This window comes from Aplosporella prunicola (assembly GCF_010093885.1).
Source record: "Aplosporella prunicola CBS 121167 unplaced genomic scaffold K452scaffold_17, whole genome shotgun sequence".
Lineage (NCBI taxonomy): Eukaryota > Fungi > Ascomycota > Dothideomycetes > Botryosphaeriales > Aplosporellaceae > Aplosporella > Aplosporella prunicola.
In genome coordinates, this window is record NW_022983545.1 from 27,202 (window position 1) to 43,590 (window position 16,389).

The window sequence follows — 16,389 nt, forward strand, 5'->3', positions numbered from 1 at the left end:
CCGGGTATCTTAGCTGCGGTTGCCTCCACGAGAAGAAGAGCCAGACCTGATTTCTTTTGTCAGATGGTGCATGCATCAGTGAGCCGCTCCAAGACTTACATGCTAATCCTTCTTGCGACGGTCGCGAGTCCCGCGTCATTGTCGGCCTCCTGGGTCGCCTTCTCAAGCGCCTGCTGCCTGCTGCTTTCCTCCGATCGGCGCACCTCCTCCTGGGTCGGCGGCAGGCGCTCGTTTTGCAAATCGACCTTTCGGGCGTCTTCGAAACTGTGGATGGCCTGCTTGATACCTTCGGCGCCAAGCATAAGCGTGCCGGCGGGCAGCCTGCCACCAGATGCCGTCTTTAGCTCCGTGACACGCTCGGACTCTTCACGCAATACCTGGAAGACACGAGAGAGGCGACCAATGGCAAGAATCTTGTTCTTGATGGCGCGGCGCTTGAACTCGGTGGACTCGGGATCCATGCTGGAGAGCGGTGGCGACGAGGGGCCGGAAGATATCGAGTTCGGCGTCTCCTCCTCGAGTTCCTCCTTGGAGCAGGTGTTGAGAATAGCAATGAGCATATCCGTGACTGCCAATGGTTAGTTTCCTGACGGCAGTTTTCATCGCCCAGCCGACTTACTCTTCTCTCCAACGAAAGGTAGCGACCATGTAAAGACATCCATAAAGTTAGGCAGCCAGTATGGGTGAGGCGTGCAGTCTGCGAAAGCCTGTTAGCGGGTGCGAGACAGCTAATCCGAAAGTGCACTTACTGAACTGCCTAATGTTCATAACGTTGTTCTCATACTTCAAAACGGCGGCCTTGTTGTTGTACACATCCAAATAGTTGGGGGCACTGAAAATGGTCATGACACTGGGGAAGCCCGTCGTCCTCGTCTTGCGGTACATGCGGTAACCGGCATCTTGCGCCTCGTGCGCACGGATGATGGAGAGCAGGTTGTTCTTCTCCAGGAACGCGCAGGCGGCGGGGTAAGAGAAGAAGTAGGAACAACCACGGACGTGGTTGTGAACGAAAAACTCCGAGGTCTTTTCCTGTCCAAACTCCTCAAGCGGGTCTGCCCAGAGGATATCGCACATCAGACCGTGAGTGGGCGGCTCCCGGAAACGGTCAATCTGCAAAGTCATCAGCCGAGAAACTTCCAGGCATGCACAATGCCACTCACGCTCTTCAAGTCCTCCAGGGTGTGCAATTCGGGGCTCAGGCCACCGTGAATGCACAGGAACTGCTTGTTCATGACTGCCGCCAGCGGCAAAGCGCAGAACGACTCCATGCATGCCTCGTAGATAGCCTCGGAGTATTTGTGCTTGCATTCCAGCTTGAAGGTGAAGTAGTCGGTCAAATGCCTGCACTCGTGGTTGCCTCGGAGCAGCCACAGCGTGTTGGGATACCAAATCTTAAGCGACCAGAGGTACAGGACGCACTATGACGCGGTCAGCGGGCGCAAAAGCAATTCGGTGGCACAGACTTACCTCGATGCTGAAATAACCGCGGTCGACGTAGTCACCGAGGAACAGGTAGCGAGTCTCGGCAGGATCGCCGCCGACCTCGAACAACTTCATCAGATCGTAGTATTGGCCGTGGACGTCACCGCAGACGGTGATGGGGGCGTCCATCTCCAGCAGGTTCGGCTCCGACCTCAGAATCTCCGTGCCCTTCTTGATGATCCATAGCGCTTGCTCCTCGGTCAGGCGACCTTCGCGGTAAAAGTGCTGCTTGAGGAATTGGAGGTTGGGCTTCTCGGGGTCATTGGGAGACAGGAACTGCTCCTGGGTGGGCGGGTGGAAGGCGGGGGCCTGTACGTCTGGACGCGCAGCGTGTTAGCGGGCATCCTCCTGAGACGTGTCCGTGGCAAAGCGTTCGGGGGCGAATCGCAAGGTGCGCGAGGCAGTTTCCGGGATCTGACACGGCATACCTTTGCAGACGCGCTCCAGGGTGCTCACTTGGGAGCCGTCTTCCATGGTGTGGAGGGTGAAGTCGATCTCAGGGACGGGCCGCTTCTGGCTGACGGCGCGCACAGCATTTTCCATGTACTGCTCGCTGCTCATGGGGGTGTCTTGTTCCATGATGACCGCGTGTCGAAGAATCTGTGCAGAGTGTGGTTGTAGGGATAAGAGGGGGAGCAAGCCCCGTGTGGCGACGATGTGCTACTTTTCTTGATGACGGAACCAAGCTCGCGCTCACGGCTCAGGAGGGCGGGGCAGCGGGCAAGCGAGCAGGCGGACGGCTAGCGAGTGCGAGAGATGGACGGACACGCGCGCACAGGAAAAATGCGAGATGGCTGAGGCGGCGGGTGGGAGTTGAGGGTCGAGGGTTGGGGTTCGGCGGGCGAGTTAAGCACGTCGAGGTGGTTACGAGCGAAGCACTGAGCCGCGGTCGTCGATCCCGTCAGCGTGGCCACGGGCAAGGGTCCAGAGGTGTTTGGGGGGCCCTGCGAACGCGAGACAGAATAGGTAATGAAGAATGCGGCGATTGCACACGGCACGCAGTGTGAGTACTAAGTGAAGCAGCAGTGAGTGAAGCAGCTGAAATGCCCCCTCCGTCCCCGTCCATCGCCAAATCCCCGGCAGCGGGGCCAAAAAGGAGACCCAAGGGCGCCACAAAAGATCACCCACCTCACATCTCGGCAACTCAATCTCGCATCGCTTATTAAATGCTGCTGGATATTTATACGCATGCTCTGCTGTGCCCCCAGGACGCGTTGGACTTGTTGCATTGCGCCGTGTCCATCTCCATCTCCGAGCCCAAACGGCTAGCCTCGCAGCATCATCTAAACCGCAGCATAGCCACACACAAACGGAGCCCGCCAGTCACCAAACCTTGCCTACTATCCAAGTGCCAGCGGATCTACCGTCTCTGACTCGACGATAAACAGCTACGGCTGACGTCTTCCCGACCCTGCCAATGTCAAGTCTGGTTACAGCATTTGAGCGGATCAGCAAAATTCCGACTCACAAAAAGGCGTTAGGTTGTAAACAGTCAACGCTAAAAGGAGACAGGGGCAAATGTCACGGGAGACACCTTGCTAACAGCTTTCATCGAGTTGTCTGTCATAACGACATCGCTATCCCTAAAGTACTAACTAGAACCACACTTTGCACCTCACGTGCCTGCCAGTACGACAATACACCTACGAGTAGAGTAATCGATATATCAACAGCAAAGAGCTATGGATTCGCCTGAATGCTCTCCGAATTTACACCTCATGCGTCTACTTATTCCATTCCAGCCTCGGATAGTTTCCCATCCTTTTTGATCATCCTGCCGACCCCTCAACCATTTACAACCACTTACAAAGTAAAAATTCTATACCTACAGATCATTCGTTACTTGAGTAACTACACCTAACACATAAACTCATGCAAAGTTATATATCCATACGAAGGGAAAAAGATACGGGGTGCTGAAGCACTCTATACGAATACGAGAACACTAAGATAGGTCTAACAACATTTTTCAAAGTATATCCGGCACCATGCTCAATATCTATACTCAGGTATCAAGTCTACTCATCTACGTCAAACATCTCTACCAACCCACCACCCATCATCACAACAACTTCTCTTCCTGTTTCGCCCTCTCCACCTTCCAAGCCTCAAAGTCAAATCCCAGCTCCTCCAAAGTCCTGACATTAGCCCTCTCCTCGCCTCTCTCATTAAACGCCTTCTTGATCTGCGGGAACCTCTCACGGCACCAGAAGTGCCACTCGGTCCACTTCGGTGGCGTCTTGCCCACGCCCTCCTCCTCGCGCTCGGCCATGGCGGCCCAGTCATGCAGCTCATTGATGAAGATTGCATCCTTCGGGAAAGCAAGCGTGTGGAAATCGGTGCCGGGGCCGTTCTCCTTCAGCGTCTCCTGCTCCCACTGCTCCATCTCAGCGAGCGGCGGCAGGGCGAGGCGGCCGGCGTACACGCGCGCCAGAATGGCGGCTTGCGCCTCGGCGACGGGGAAGGGAATGACGCGCTGGTTCAGCACGAGAGTGCTGAGCGTCGGGTGCGGCGCGTAGAAGACGTGCTGATACGTGTTGTCGACGCGGTTGCCCTCGGTGATGAGCGGCGGGCCGTCGACGTCGGAGATGAAGGGCAGAGAATAAAAGTAGCCGGTACAGAAGATAATGGCGTCGATGTCGGACTCCTTGCCGCCGTCGGCGAAGGTCGCGGTCCGCGTGTTGACGTCGAGATGCGTGATCGGTGGGTACTCTTTCCTGTCTTTTGCGGGCCCGGGTGACATGTACGATTCGGTTTTGATGGAGGCGATCAGAGGTTGCTGCACCACTCCTGAAAGCTGGGCGCCGATATCGAGACCCGAGGCGCTGTTTCCAACGACGATGACTTTCTACATGCCATTAGCATACTTACGTGACACAGTGAGAACAGCCAGTCCAACCTTGTCTTTGAACACGTCCGGCGTTCTGTAGAACTTGGAGTGAGAGATGCTCTTTGGGGATGTCTGGTACCACTCCTTGATACCCTCAATATCCGGGATATACGGTGTGTAGTAGTGGCCGTTTGCAACAACGACAGCGTCAAAAACCTCTTCTGTCTGCTCTCCAGTCACGATGTTCTTGGTCGTGACGCTCCACGACTCTTCTTTTACTTCTTCGTCGCCTATCTGTTCCGCCTTGGAGCCGATGAAGCGCACATCCACGACCTGGGTCCGGAAGCGGATGGTCTCGAGGACGTCCTCTGCATAGCCTTTCAGATACTCCTTGACGCTCGCGTGCTTGGGGAAGAGCTGGATGTCGTCTGGAAATGCATGGTCCTGGAAACGCATCAACATGCGCGGGATGTTGGTCTCCAGGCGGTCATAGATTGGCGAAAGGAACTGGACCTCCTTGTCCTCTTTAGACGCTCCGTTGACGGTTCCATTGGTAGCGGCATTGGCTTTGCCCTTGCCAACGCCATTCACGTTCTTGCCAATCCAGATCGGCTGATCCAAATCCTTGCTGGAGGGACGGGTTTTGGGGACGGCAAAGCTCCCGTCGTCTCTGTCCTCGGCAGTGTAATTCCAGATTCCGCCCGGGGCACTTCGCTGCTCAAAAGCAACAATCTTCTCAAATTTGTTCTCTGCCCTCAAATATCTGGGACGGCGTGAGCAAGGGTTCCACCGGGAGTGTCGGAAGTGAAGATGCGCAATTATGACTTGAACACAACCTACTTCAGAGCTGCCAGACCGCTCGGGCCCGCACCAATGACGGCAACGCGCCTGGCGTTGAATCTGAGACGTGGTGAAGCAGACATTGCTCGGGAAAGAAGAGACGAGGGCAGACGCGGTGCTGGCATGGGGGGGTGTGGTTTAATAACAATATAGCAACGGCTTCTCTAGCGGTGCTAGGGTAGCAGCGGGAAAACGGCAAAAATCAAGGCGGCCGGGGCTTGGGGGCGTAAAGGAATAGGAAAATGTCAGCAAGGCAGCCATCCTCACATGTTATTCATGATCTGACTCGCCCATCACGACATCGGACACGCTCGGTGCTCGGTGGGTGCCCCGGCTTTTTGCACGATTCCCTGCATATGTCATGCCACGGGCCTTATCTACTGATACCGACTCGCGTGCCGCGGATATGTAATAAGTCGTGTCCGCCCACAGTGGTGGGAGTGACGATGGACGCCAATTGCTGGCAAAAATGAAGTAAAGTGACTCCCGAAATAAGGTATATAATAACAACATCCCGGGGTGTTTACATTATCACCTAAGAATCGTTTCCAATTCTGTGCCCATGTCTATGCCGGCGCGAACCGGCTACAACCGCCATAACCACCACCACAACTTCACCTATGTATAAGTGCTAAAATTCACTGGCACTGACGAGCACTGCTCATTGTAGCTGGAGAAAGCATTCGTCACCTAAGTGTCTCTACTACTTGCATAAAACGAGCCATACAGATCCCGGCCACAGACAGCCTCATGATCTCATCTGCACTACGACAATGAATTCTGTGACACCTGAACTACCTCAATCCGACAGTCCCATCTCTCCGCAGCTCTACACGAGCTTCCCACCACCAAAGCCAGCAACAATGGCCGTACCCACGCAAGCGGCCATGACAACAACGACAGCGGCTCCGCTCGCGGCGTCGGCGCGTCGGCCACGGCGCCCAAACCAACGGTAAATCCTCGTCATCGAAACCCCCCGCCGAGATGCCCAAAGCTCCCTCCCCCCCAGCTCCGCTCGACGACGATGTAAGGTTAGGTGTTAGGCACACCCGCACGCAGCAGCAGCAGACCATCTCCTACGTACGATGCTCGCAACAACAACAACGCTGCGGACCGCACGCGCGCAGACGCTCCGCCGCGCCTTCTCGACGACGCGAAGCAGCTTCATGGCCGCACAGCAGCAGCAGCAGCAGCAGCAGCAGCAGCAGAAGCTGCGCATTGGCTACGTGCCGGGTGCGTCGCGCGACCCGCTCCACCATTGACACTTGAGGAACAGCGTGCGCTAACGAACGGGTGCGGCCCGCCGCCCGCGCAGAGCACTTCTCGACGCCGCTGCACTTTGCGCGCAAGCACTTTGGGCTGCGCGCCGAGCTCGTGCCCTTTCCGTCCGGCACCGGGCATATGATCCAGGCGCTGCAGGGCGCGGAGCTGGATGTCGGCATTGGCTTGACTGAGGGGTGGGTTGCGGGCATTGGCAAGGCGATTAAAGAGCATGGCAGCGCTGAGAAGGCCGGGTATAAGCTCGTGGGGACGTATGTTGAGACGCCGCTGTGTTGGGCTATAAGCACTGGGGTCAAGCGCGACGATATCGCTGGTGTGGAGGCGCTGAAAGGGAAGAAGATTGGCGTGAGTAGGATTGGGAGGTATGTATGGGGCAGACACGGATGCCTACGGTCAAGATTGGTTGCAACAGATCTTGGTTGTGGGCAACGAAAGCACGCACACGTGGTTGAAAGGCATGGCTGATATTTGTTCTTTCTATCGACAGTGGATCCTACGTGATGGGCTTCGTGCTGGCGGACCAGCACGGCTGGCTAGCCAAGGCAGGCGAGGCGCCATTCGAAGTCGTGCCGCTCAACACCTTTGCCAAGCTGCGCGAAGGCGTCAACGGCACCGACGCCGACTTCTTCATGTGGGAGCACTTCACCTCCAAGCGCTACTACGACAACGGAGAAATCAAGCGCATTGGTGAAATTTACACGCCCTGGCCGAGCTGGCACATCGTCGCTCGAGACCCGCTGGACACCAGAATGCAACCCATGAGCGATGCCATCAACCAGGGCATTTTGTGGTACACCGAGCATCAGGATGAGGCAATTGAGTACATCTCAACCGAATTGGATTATTCGGCTGAGGATGCGAAGGAGTGGACCAAAACGGTGAGATTTGCTGGAAACGTCCGCGGTGTTGACCCGGCCGTCGTGGAGAAGACGATTGATATTCTTGGTAAGGCTGGTGTACTTGACGCGAGCAAGTGTGGCGTGGAGGATATGGTGGCCATTAAGCGGGAGGAGCGCGCGAGAAAGTAATTGATTCCAATATCACCGCTACTCGGGCGCGGCAATGGGGATGAAAGTCTTTTAGGCAGAGCAAAGGCTTATGCTTCGGCCAGCGCGGCCGTCTTCTTTCCGCCTCCTGCAATCAGATCCAAGAAACCCTTTTTGCTCATTTCCGTGACCTTGTCTTCCCGCTTGCCCATACCCACGACACCGGTCTTCTTGCTCTGCCTCGCCGCCTCTTCACCCTTCACTTGGGCCGCTCGGACCGCGTTGAACAGCTTGACAACACCACGCTGAGCCGTCTTTTTGAGACGCTTTTCCTGTTCCACAATCGCTGCCGTCGACGTCTCCGAGCTCTCCAAGCCCATTACGTCCTTGACCCTGCCCTTGTCCAACAAATGCTTCTTCTCGTCGCGAATCTTGTGCCGCGCCTTGGCATCAAGGCGCGCATCTATGAGTTCCTTGCTGGCCTGTTCCGCCGTCTTGCTGCGCGACAGAATAGGGTCGGCGCGCTTCGAGGTGGTGAGCTTCGTGCCCAAAATCTTCTGCATGGATGTCGCGAACATGTCGGGATCGTTGCGCTTCTTCTTGGTTCGGCCGGTCATGGATTCGGCGGCGTCTCCGTCTGAGCCCTCGGCATCGGACTCGTCGAGGCCCTCATCGGAGGCGGCATCGGCTTCCAGGTCTTCCTCGGGGAACTCGTCGTCCTCGACTTCTTCCTCCTCGGACTCCTCTGTCTCTGGCTCGGGCTGCTCCTGCTTCTTCGCCGGCGCCTTGGCTTTGATCGCGGACTTCAACTTCGGCTGCTGGGCGGGCTTGACTTCTGCGACAGGCGCATCGTGCTCGTCGGCGCTCTCATCTTCGCTTGAGCTGTGGTAGTTGGTTTGGCGCCTGACCCTCTTTGTCTTCTTGTTCTTCAGGTTCTGCTCCGTCCTCCTCCTCTTAAGCGCGACAGGCGTTCTGGAATGCGATGGTGGCATTTCGGCGACGTGTGGGTGTTTTGGTGTGAGCCTCAGCAGCTGTGGCCGAAACTTTTCGATGCGGTTTGCATGACATGATCCGTGCGCAGAGCCAGGGCTGGCAGAACTTCCACACCGCCTCGGCAACCGCCTCCTTGCGCCGCAGCCCTCACTCTGGCAGGCTGGACGTGGCACCAGTGCTACCCGGCGAATGGATGCTTGACGTTGAGAATGCCGCGTACACGCGTGGGTAGGAATGGGTGGTTTGCCTTATGTTTGACTTCACGCGCCATCCAGTGAAATCACTTCAATAACAGTCAATCTAAATATCAGGGGAAAGGTATGGCAATGAGGACGTAGCATCGCATCATCAACATCGCGCATACGACCCCGGTGGAGTCGAAGAGTAGCGGCTATTGGGGTCCAAAAGCCGTATATTTGCCCAAATACTATACCTAGCCATCGCAGTGGCTCTTTCCCGAGAAGAAATCCTTGGTATTTTTACAGCGGGGAAGCCGATGTCCGTTCATATATCATACAGTTCGTCTAGGCCAAGCCAAAAACGAGAGCCCTGTTGCGCCAGACTGACCCAATTGCGCCATTTTACACGCGCCGCGTTCTTGTTCTCTCTCTTTCTCACTCACATCGTCCCATATACAGCATCCGCATATGCACCTCCGACCCTGCCTATATCCATGAAATCTAGGGTATCCTTCAAACCCGCTTTACTTGAAATCGCTGGCCTGCAGGTTCCGCGTCATGCTTGGCAGGCGCACAACCAGACCATCCAGCTCCTTGCTCATCTTTATCTGACAGCCGAGGCGGCTCGTCTCAGTCAGACCGAAGGCCAAATCCAGCATGTCGTTCTCGTCGTCGTCGGGCTCGGTCATCCGGTCGAACATGTCGGCGTCCTCGACAATGACGTGGCAGGTACTGCATGCGCAGGAGCCGCCGCAGGCGCCTGGGAAGAGAAGGATAGGTTAGCTCGGAGATGCGGAAGATGGGTTCGGAGGTCCGAGGGCGGCATCGGGCATGGTCGCGCTCCGAGCCGCGCACTCTCGAACATGCCCGGTTGCGGCGAGGCCGCGGGGAAGACTCGACTTACCCTCCATCTCGAGGTCATTGGCCTGGGCAATGTCGAGCAGGTTGTCGCCATCGGCGACCTGGAACGTGTGTGAGTCACCCTCCTTGTCGATGAAGGTAACGCTGCGCCTGCACTCAATCAGCGTCTGGCTGGCGTACGATGCACGGCAGAAGCCAATGGTTCGCAGTGTGTCTTACTCTTCACCGGGCTTGGGCGGGGTGATGTGCCCGTGGGAAGCGGTGGGCGTGGCGGAGAAGTGTCTCCGGGGGCGTTGGAAGCGCGACAGCGGGGAGAGGCGGGGGCTAGGTGCTGCCGAGCGCGCAGCGGAGGTGGAAGAGAGGAAGCGGCGGCATGGCGGGTGGGCTTGGGCGGAGAGGAAGCGGCGCGGGAGAGCAGAGGCGGCTTGGCGGCAGGCACGCAGGGCGGCGTCGGAGGGAGGCATTGCTGGAAGACAGAGAGACAGAGGAGTCTTGGTGGTGGTGAGGGAAAGACTCACTGTCCCTCTGTAGAAAATGTTGCCGTCACCGACCGTCCGTGCAGGCGTCGCGGATTACGTCCGGGCTCCCATTGGTCCCACCTATTGGTCGGCGGGCGCACAAGTTTCACCAGCCACAACCCAGCAAGACAAGGCAGGCAAGCTCTCCCGCGCATTCCCACCCCAGCGCAGCCATCATGTCCGACGTCGCTTCTGCCCATCCCTCGCTCACCCTCATGGCCACCTCGCGCGACCAGCCGAACCCGCTGCGTCCCTACTACAAGCCGCCCTCGATCGGCCTGCCCCCCGACCCCACGCCCAATGCCACCTCCGCCCACCACTATGCCAGCTCCTCCGCCCGCGGCCAGAGCCCCTCCGCTTCGCCGCCGAAGCCCAGTTTCGGCTCCCAGGCACGCGACATCCTGAGCGACCTCGATTACGGCGTCGACTTGAGCCTGGGCGACGGCAGCCCCAGTCTGGCCGAGCTCACTAAGAAGCTGCTTGACCAGGCAGTGTGGAACTACACGTCGGTGCTGTTCGCGCAGCCTTTTGAGGTCGCGAAGACGCTGTTGCAGTGCAACTTGGCACCGGGCTCTGAAGGCCCCGTCGAACGTAACTCGCTGACCGTTGACGATGCGCGGAGGCGAGCGGAGAACTTGCGACGCGCAAAATACGCTGAGGTGGGCTTTGTTCTGCCATCGACGTTGGAAGAAAAAAAGCTCCCCGGCTAACCCGTGCTTCTTAGCAGTACTCCGACTCAGACTCTGGCGACGACTCTCCTTCTTACTTTTCCTCGACCGCCCCCCGCCCCGCTCGCTCCCCTTCAAGTTCAGACTCCCAGTCGAACAGCCGCCCGCAGAACCCTTCGACCGCATCGGCGTCCCGGATACCTCCCTCCCACCCTTACAAGCTGGACCTCAAGCGCACCGACTCGCTGCTTGAAGCTCTCTCGCAACTTTGGACCAAGGAAGGTGCCTGGGGCATCTGGAAGGGCACCAACTCGACCTTTATCTACAACTTTTTGCTGAAGACTGTAGAAAGCTGGACGAGGAGCCTACTTTCAGCTCTTCTTAACGTTCCGGACCCTGGGTTGTTGGGAGGCTATGGCGTGGGAGGAGGTGGTTTGGACGTAGTAGACAGCCCGAACCCGATTATGAGCCTTGCTGTTGCTGTCACGGCAGCAGGAATCACTGGCCTGCTATTGGCCCCTCTGGATATTGTGCGCACACGGTAAGCCATCTCAAAAACGCCCTGCAGCCTGTAGTTGGGCGCGCCTGTTAACGCACTCCAGTCTTATCCTTACGCCAGCCGGAGCTGGCCCCCGGAACATCCTTCCGAACCTCCGTACTCTCCCTTCTTTTACCGTGCCAGCTCCGCTCCTCCCAATTACTCTCCTTCACTCGACTGTCCCGACTCTCGTCTCTGCCAGCACTCCCATCTTCCTCCGCTCTTCCCTCAGAATCGACCCGGTCCTCACTCCCGCCACTTACTCGCTCTGTACCTTCCTATCAAGTGCCGCGGAGCTCTTCCTAAAGCTGCCCCTCGAGACCGTCCTGCGCCGCGGTCAAGTCTCCGTGCTCTCTGAGCACGCGCGCGCGAGCGCCGACTACAATGCTCACACGACCTTCCGCAGCCAAAGCAGGTCTAGCCGCAGGAGTCGTAGTCGCACAGAAAGCCCGCGCAGCCCGCATCCGCAGAAGTCTACCGAGGAGCCTTTCCCGACTGTCGTGGACGTCGGTCCCTACAAGGGTGTTTTGGGCTCCATGTGGTTCATTGTGCGGGAGGAGGGCAGCTCAGGTGCGGTCGCGCCGGCTCCGCACGCCAGAGCGGCGGTGGCGGCGGCGGCGAGAGCGCAAGCACAAAGGCAGTCCAGAGGACAGGGCATTTCCGGACTTTGGCGCGGCTGGAGGGTGGGATTCTGGGGATTGGTGGGTGTGTGGGGTGCTGCTGCGATGGGAGGGGCGGGCGGTGGTGAGTTTTAAGGTAGCAAGGGATTACACGAACACAAAAGTAAGTACCGTCTAGATGTACAGTATGGTTAGATCACGGCAGGGTTGGGCCTGATGGATGGGTGGTTGGGTGAACGGGTAAGATTGGAAGACACGATGATGATTCCCCTTTCGTTTGGTGGCCGGTGTTTTCAATGTATGATTCTGAAGACATGACGGACAGGATACGGCGTAGCATAGCGCAGATGTAGGTAGATACTCAGCTCCTGTTGACAATTGGACAGCAAATAGAGTGATAGAGTACCTTGGTACGGTATGTGGTGGTTGAACTTCGGTAGCGCGATGCTTGGCGTAGGACACCCTGGACATCATCGCCAGCGGTGTCCGACACTAATCGCACTTCCCCCACAACAACTGCAACCCCCCGCCGAACGATGCCACGCCGATAACTGCTTCTTCTCACCAAAACCGTGTCGCGCCTGATTGACCCTTTGCCTTTTCGCCCACAATGGCCTCCGCCATCTTCTTCCTCGACCTCAAGGGCAAGGTAAGGCAGCAACACAATTGCGCTCAGGAGACGGCGTGCTGATAGCTTGTCGCAGACCCTTCTGGCCCGCAACTACAGGGGAGACATCCCCATGTCCGCCGTCGAAAAGTTCCCCATTCTGCTGAGCGAGGCCGAAGAAGAGAGCTCCGCTGTCCCGCCATGCTTCTCCGACGAAGGCATCAACGTCAGTCCCGCGCCCGCGCCCCGCCTGCGGGCAACCCCGTCGCTAACCATGTGCGTGACGCCAGTACCTCTACATCAGACATAACAACCTCTACCTGCTCGCCCTCACCAAGCGCAACTCCAACGCAGCCGAGATCCTTCTCTTCCTCCACAAAATCGTCGAGGTCTTCACCGAGTATTTCAAGGAGCTGGAGGAGGAGAGTATAAGGGACAACTTTGTCGTCATTTACGAGCTTCTCGACGAAATGATGGATTTCGGATACCCGCAGACGACCGAGAGCAAGATATTACAGGAGTACGTCAGCCGCCTGTCGCGTCGCGACTCAGGCATCGCAAAGCTGACCACACTGCAGATACATCACCCAGGAATCGCACAAGCTCGAGATCCAGGCCCGTCCTCCTATCGCCGTCACAAACGCCGTCTCCTGGCGCAGCGAAGGCATCCGGTACCGGAAGAACGAAGTCTTCCTCGACGTTGTCGAGTCGCTCAACCTTCTCGTCTCTGCCAACGGCAACGTGTTGCGCTCCGAGATTCTGGGCGCCATCAAAATGAAGTGCTACCTCTCCGGTATGCCCGAGCTGCGGTTAGGCCTGAATGACAAGGTCATGTTCGAGACGACGGGACGAGCCACGCGGGGTAAGGCGGTCGAGATGGAAGACGTCAAGTTCCACCAGTGCGTGCGGTTAAGTCGATTCGAGAACGACCGGACCATCAGCTTCATCCCGCCGGACGGAGAATTCGAGCTGATGAGCTACCGGTTGAACACGCAAGTGAAGCCGCTGATCTGGGTCGAGTGCATCGTCGAGAGCCATTCAGGCAGCAGGATAGAGTACATGCTCAAGGTACGTTCCTTTAATGACCTCTCGGCGCACAGCGTCAGAAAGCTGACAACGGCTCGCAGGCCAAAGCGCAATTCAAGCGACGCAGCACGGCCAACAACGTGCAAATCATAATACCGGTGCCTGACGACGCGGACACGCCTCGATTCCGGACGAACATCGGCACGGTGCACTACGCGCCTGAGTCGTCATCGATTGTGTGGAAGATCAAGCAGTTCGGCGGCGGCAAAGAATTCCTGATGCGGGCGGAGCTGGGGCTGCCGTCGGTGCGCGGCGACGACGAGAAGGGCGGCGGCATGATGGGCGGTTTTGGTGGCAGTATGGGCGGCATGACGAGCGGCAAGGGCAAGCGGCCCATCAACGTCAAGTTCGAGATTCCCTACTTCACCACGTCGGGTATCCAGGTCCGCTATCTGAAGATTATCGAGCCCAAGGTATGTTTGCTTGCTCCCCATTCCGCAGCCACCATCACTTGTCTACTTGGATATGGGTGGTTGGATGTGAGTGTGTATGGACATTTTGACTGACGCTTTTCTTTCTTTAGCTGCAATACCCCTCCCTGCCATGGGTGCGCTACATCACGCAGTCGGGCGACATATCAGTGCGCCTGCCCGACGTGCAGTAAACGGGGCGGCGGACTCGACGACAGTGACGATGACGATGACGGGACAGGACGGGACAGGACGGGATCTAGCAGAGGAAGGGGAGGAAAGAAGCGTGCTTTCTGCTTGCCTGCTGTTTGCTGCGCGGGTTATGAGGGCTCACTACGCCTGAGATACGTATGGCATGGCTTTTCTTGGAGCGGGCAAGCAAGAATTGATTGGACGCGAAGCTGCATGAATGAATGCATGCGTGTATGCACTAACTGGTTGTTGGCAATCAGCGGGAGCGAGTCGAGGGAGAGGCATTTGCAAGCTGCGTGCGTGCGTGATGCTGCGCTGGGTGGGCGGCATGATGGGATTGTTCACGCGGGTTATGCGTGCATGAGCGGCTGCCCTGCTGTCTCGTGTGGGGAGGATAGTTAGAAAGACAACGAAGGCTTAATTCAGGATTGATAGGTATGGCTGTGGCTGTTTTTGTGCAAGTGTGGTGATAATCAATATCACAAACGTATCACAGAGGCATGTCACAACATCGTAACTGGCGTTGCATGCGTCATGTGGAAGATGAGGTAGTGGACGTTCGAGTCCTCTATTTCTGCTTCCACCCCATCGCGTATCGTTCATCTTCGTTGTTCTTTCTAGTTCTGTTTGTTCGTATGTATGCGCAGTGATCGCTAAGCGTACGGAAGGACGTTGGGACTGAAGTCTAGGTAGTCATTATAAGAGTTAAGTAAATGTAGTAAGCTTACACCATGCGGATGGTAAACTGGTAGACCAGTACCTAGGGATGTAAGTAGCCAAACAAGAGAAGTTGGCTCGGGTTCGTGTAAGGTCGCGGCTTTTGCGCGTGTAGACGCGGGGATGAGATCAGTGGTGCTGAAGACTGTGTGTTTGCTTCTACCTGTTGCTTGCTCTTGAGTCTAAGATTCGACTTTAGATAGATAAAACGGATGCGGGTATGAACTTTGGCATAGCTACTTTTATAAGACGGATTTTGAAGTACTGGATATAGAGCTTGGTTCTTTGTGACTCGAGCGAGGAGTTGGTCCCGAAGGATGAAGTATGCGGATCTTAAAACGATACTGGCACATTTGTATTCACTATAAAAGAGAAATTTATTATACTGTATGAGAGGGTTTTTAATAATTTGTCTTTAAACATTATAACTATTATATACTGTTTTTCATCACTACAAATATACGTTTAAAGGTCTAGAATTCTAATGATACTCAATACCTTAATACTCTTAGAAAAGGATATAAGTAGTGCCTTTAAAATAGTCTTTTACCTAGCTATAGGTCTAAGTCCTACGTATAGAAAAGAATATTATATAACATATTAAACCTATACACGGTGAAAACAATATTCAATTTGCAATATTTATGAACATGTTTATCTCCTTAAGAAGTGAGCCACGCCTGGCAGTGACAAACGGTACTACTATAACCACTGCTACCTACCGTAAGCACTATCCTTGTCCTTGTATATCCTGGCATCACTGTGTCAAAGAAAAACATCGAGGTATTTAATCCAAGTACTTTCATACCATAGAAAGACAAGATCCTATAAATCCGAAGGAAAAGACGTCTTTACACCTCGGGAATCATATAACGTATACACTACCACTCTCACCATGTCCAGACATATCCATACAACATGAATACCAGACGCGGCAAGCAGCAAACAACCCGAGACACACGGCACAAGACAAGCAAAAAGAAAACCTTGGTCGAATGCCTCGATGCGCAACTCCAACACCACCACGAGTCCACGACCACCCCCAGCCTTAAGAGTACGTGGACACTGGGCAAGCAACGCTAAGCCGACGCCAACATCAATGACGAAAAGACAACACCAGTAGCACCACCACTGCCATGAATGCTTACCAACCAAACCAACACCGCCACAACAAGCCAAGGCAAGACGGTGAGCCGGAGCCAGCGCTAGCAACTAGCACCACAACAACAACAGCGCCAGCCCAAACGCCCTAGTATGTAGTAGATCCCTCAAACACCCGAACCCGATCCCGATCCAAAGCTTAGAGCCAAAAGCCACAACGAAAAAATCAACCCATCACATTGCCCACCAGCACGCACACCGCCACCGCCACCAACACCCCGCTACCACTACACACACCGACAACCGCCTGCCGATACCGCCACCAGTAGTGGGTAGTAGACTAGTAGTAGTGGCCAGCGCGGCAAGCCACCAAAAGCAGGCAACCCAGAAACCTAGAAAACGCATGCCAGCCTATGAAGCGTCCCACGTGGTGAGCAGAAAAGAGCAGGATCGAGAGATCCAAGAGAAAAGCTGCAAAAA

General features: G+C 56.0%; 7 protein-coding genes across 7 annotated transcripts; 3 read left to right on the forward strand and 4 right to left on the reverse strand.

Moving 5' to 3' along the window:
* Positions 1–95: 95 nt before the first annotated feature.
* K452DRAFT_309907 (uncharacterized protein) lies at positions 96–2,061 on the reverse strand (the record flags this gene model as incomplete). The annotated part of the gene is made up of 6 exons (XM_033543288.1): positions 96–568; positions 620–697; positions 750–1,110; positions 1,161–1,418; positions 1,468–1,799; positions 1,911–2,061. The coding sequence occupies 6 exons, from the start codon at positions 2,059–2,061 to the stop codon at positions 96–98; spliced, it is 1,653 nt and encodes a 550-aa protein (XP_033395827.1).
* Positions 2,062–3,530: 1,469 nt separating this feature from the next.
* Positions 3,531–5,235, reverse strand: K452DRAFT_319672 (uncharacterized protein; the record flags this gene model as incomplete). Its single annotated transcript, XM_033544254.1, has 3 exons — positions 3,531–4,330; positions 4,382–5,075; positions 5,153–5,235. 3 exons carry the CDS (start codon positions 5,233–5,235, stop codon positions 3,545–3,547), a joined length of 1,563 nt encoding a protein of 520 aa, XP_033395828.1. The 3' UTR covers positions 3,531–3,544.
* A 1,083-nt stretch (positions 5,236–6,318) lies between these two features.
* K452DRAFT_327560 (uncharacterized protein) lies at positions 6,319–7,461 on the forward strand (the record flags this gene model as incomplete). Its single annotated transcript, XM_033544928.1, has 3 exons — positions 6,319–6,385; positions 6,429–6,795; positions 6,921–7,461. 3 exons carry the CDS (start codon positions 6,319–6,321, stop codon positions 7,459–7,461), a joined length of 975 nt encoding a protein of 324 aa, XP_033395829.1.
* A 68-nt stretch (positions 7,462–7,529) lies between these two features.
* K452DRAFT_299516 (uncharacterized protein) lies at positions 7,530–8,411 on the reverse strand (the record flags this gene model as incomplete). Its single annotated transcript, XM_033542232.1, has 1 exon — positions 7,530–8,411. The coding sequence occupies one exon, from the start codon at positions 8,409–8,411 to the stop codon at positions 7,530–7,532; it is 882 nt and encodes a 293-aa protein (XP_033395830.1).
* A 455-nt stretch (positions 8,412–8,866) lies between these two features.
* K452DRAFT_273656 (uncharacterized protein) lies at positions 8,867–9,970 on the reverse strand. The gene is made up of 3 exons (XM_033539155.1): positions 9,672–9,970; positions 9,496–9,602; positions 8,867–9,351 (listed from the first exon to the last, which is right to left on the reverse strand). The coding sequence occupies exons 1-3, from the start codon at positions 9,914–9,916 to the stop codon at positions 9,116–9,118; spliced, it is 588 nt and encodes a 195-aa protein (XP_033395831.1). The 5' UTR covers positions 9,917–9,970; the 3' UTR covers positions 8,867–9,115.
* A 148-nt stretch (positions 9,971–10,118) lies between these two features.
* On the forward strand, positions 10,119–12,193 carry K452DRAFT_252741 (uncharacterized protein). The gene is made up of 3 exons (XM_033538258.1): positions 10,119–10,629; positions 10,695–11,179; positions 11,241–12,193. The coding sequence occupies exons 1-3, from the start codon at positions 10,147–10,149 to the stop codon at positions 11,929–11,931; spliced, it is 1,659 nt and encodes a 552-aa protein (XP_033395832.1). The 5' UTR covers positions 10,119–10,146; the 3' UTR covers positions 11,932–12,193.
* Positions 12,194–12,302: 109 nt separating this feature from the next.
* Positions 12,303–14,547, forward strand: K452DRAFT_273662 (uncharacterized protein). The gene is made up of 6 exons (XM_033539156.1): positions 12,303–12,445; positions 12,501–12,629; positions 12,694–12,923; positions 12,982–13,471; positions 13,531–13,902; positions 14,013–14,547. The coding sequence occupies exons 1-6, from the start codon at positions 12,407–12,409 to the stop codon at positions 14,091–14,093; spliced, it is 1,341 nt and encodes a 446-aa protein (XP_033395833.1). The 5' UTR covers positions 12,303–12,406; the 3' UTR covers positions 14,094–14,547.
* The last annotated feature ends 1,842 nt before the right edge of the window (positions 14,548–16,389 follow it).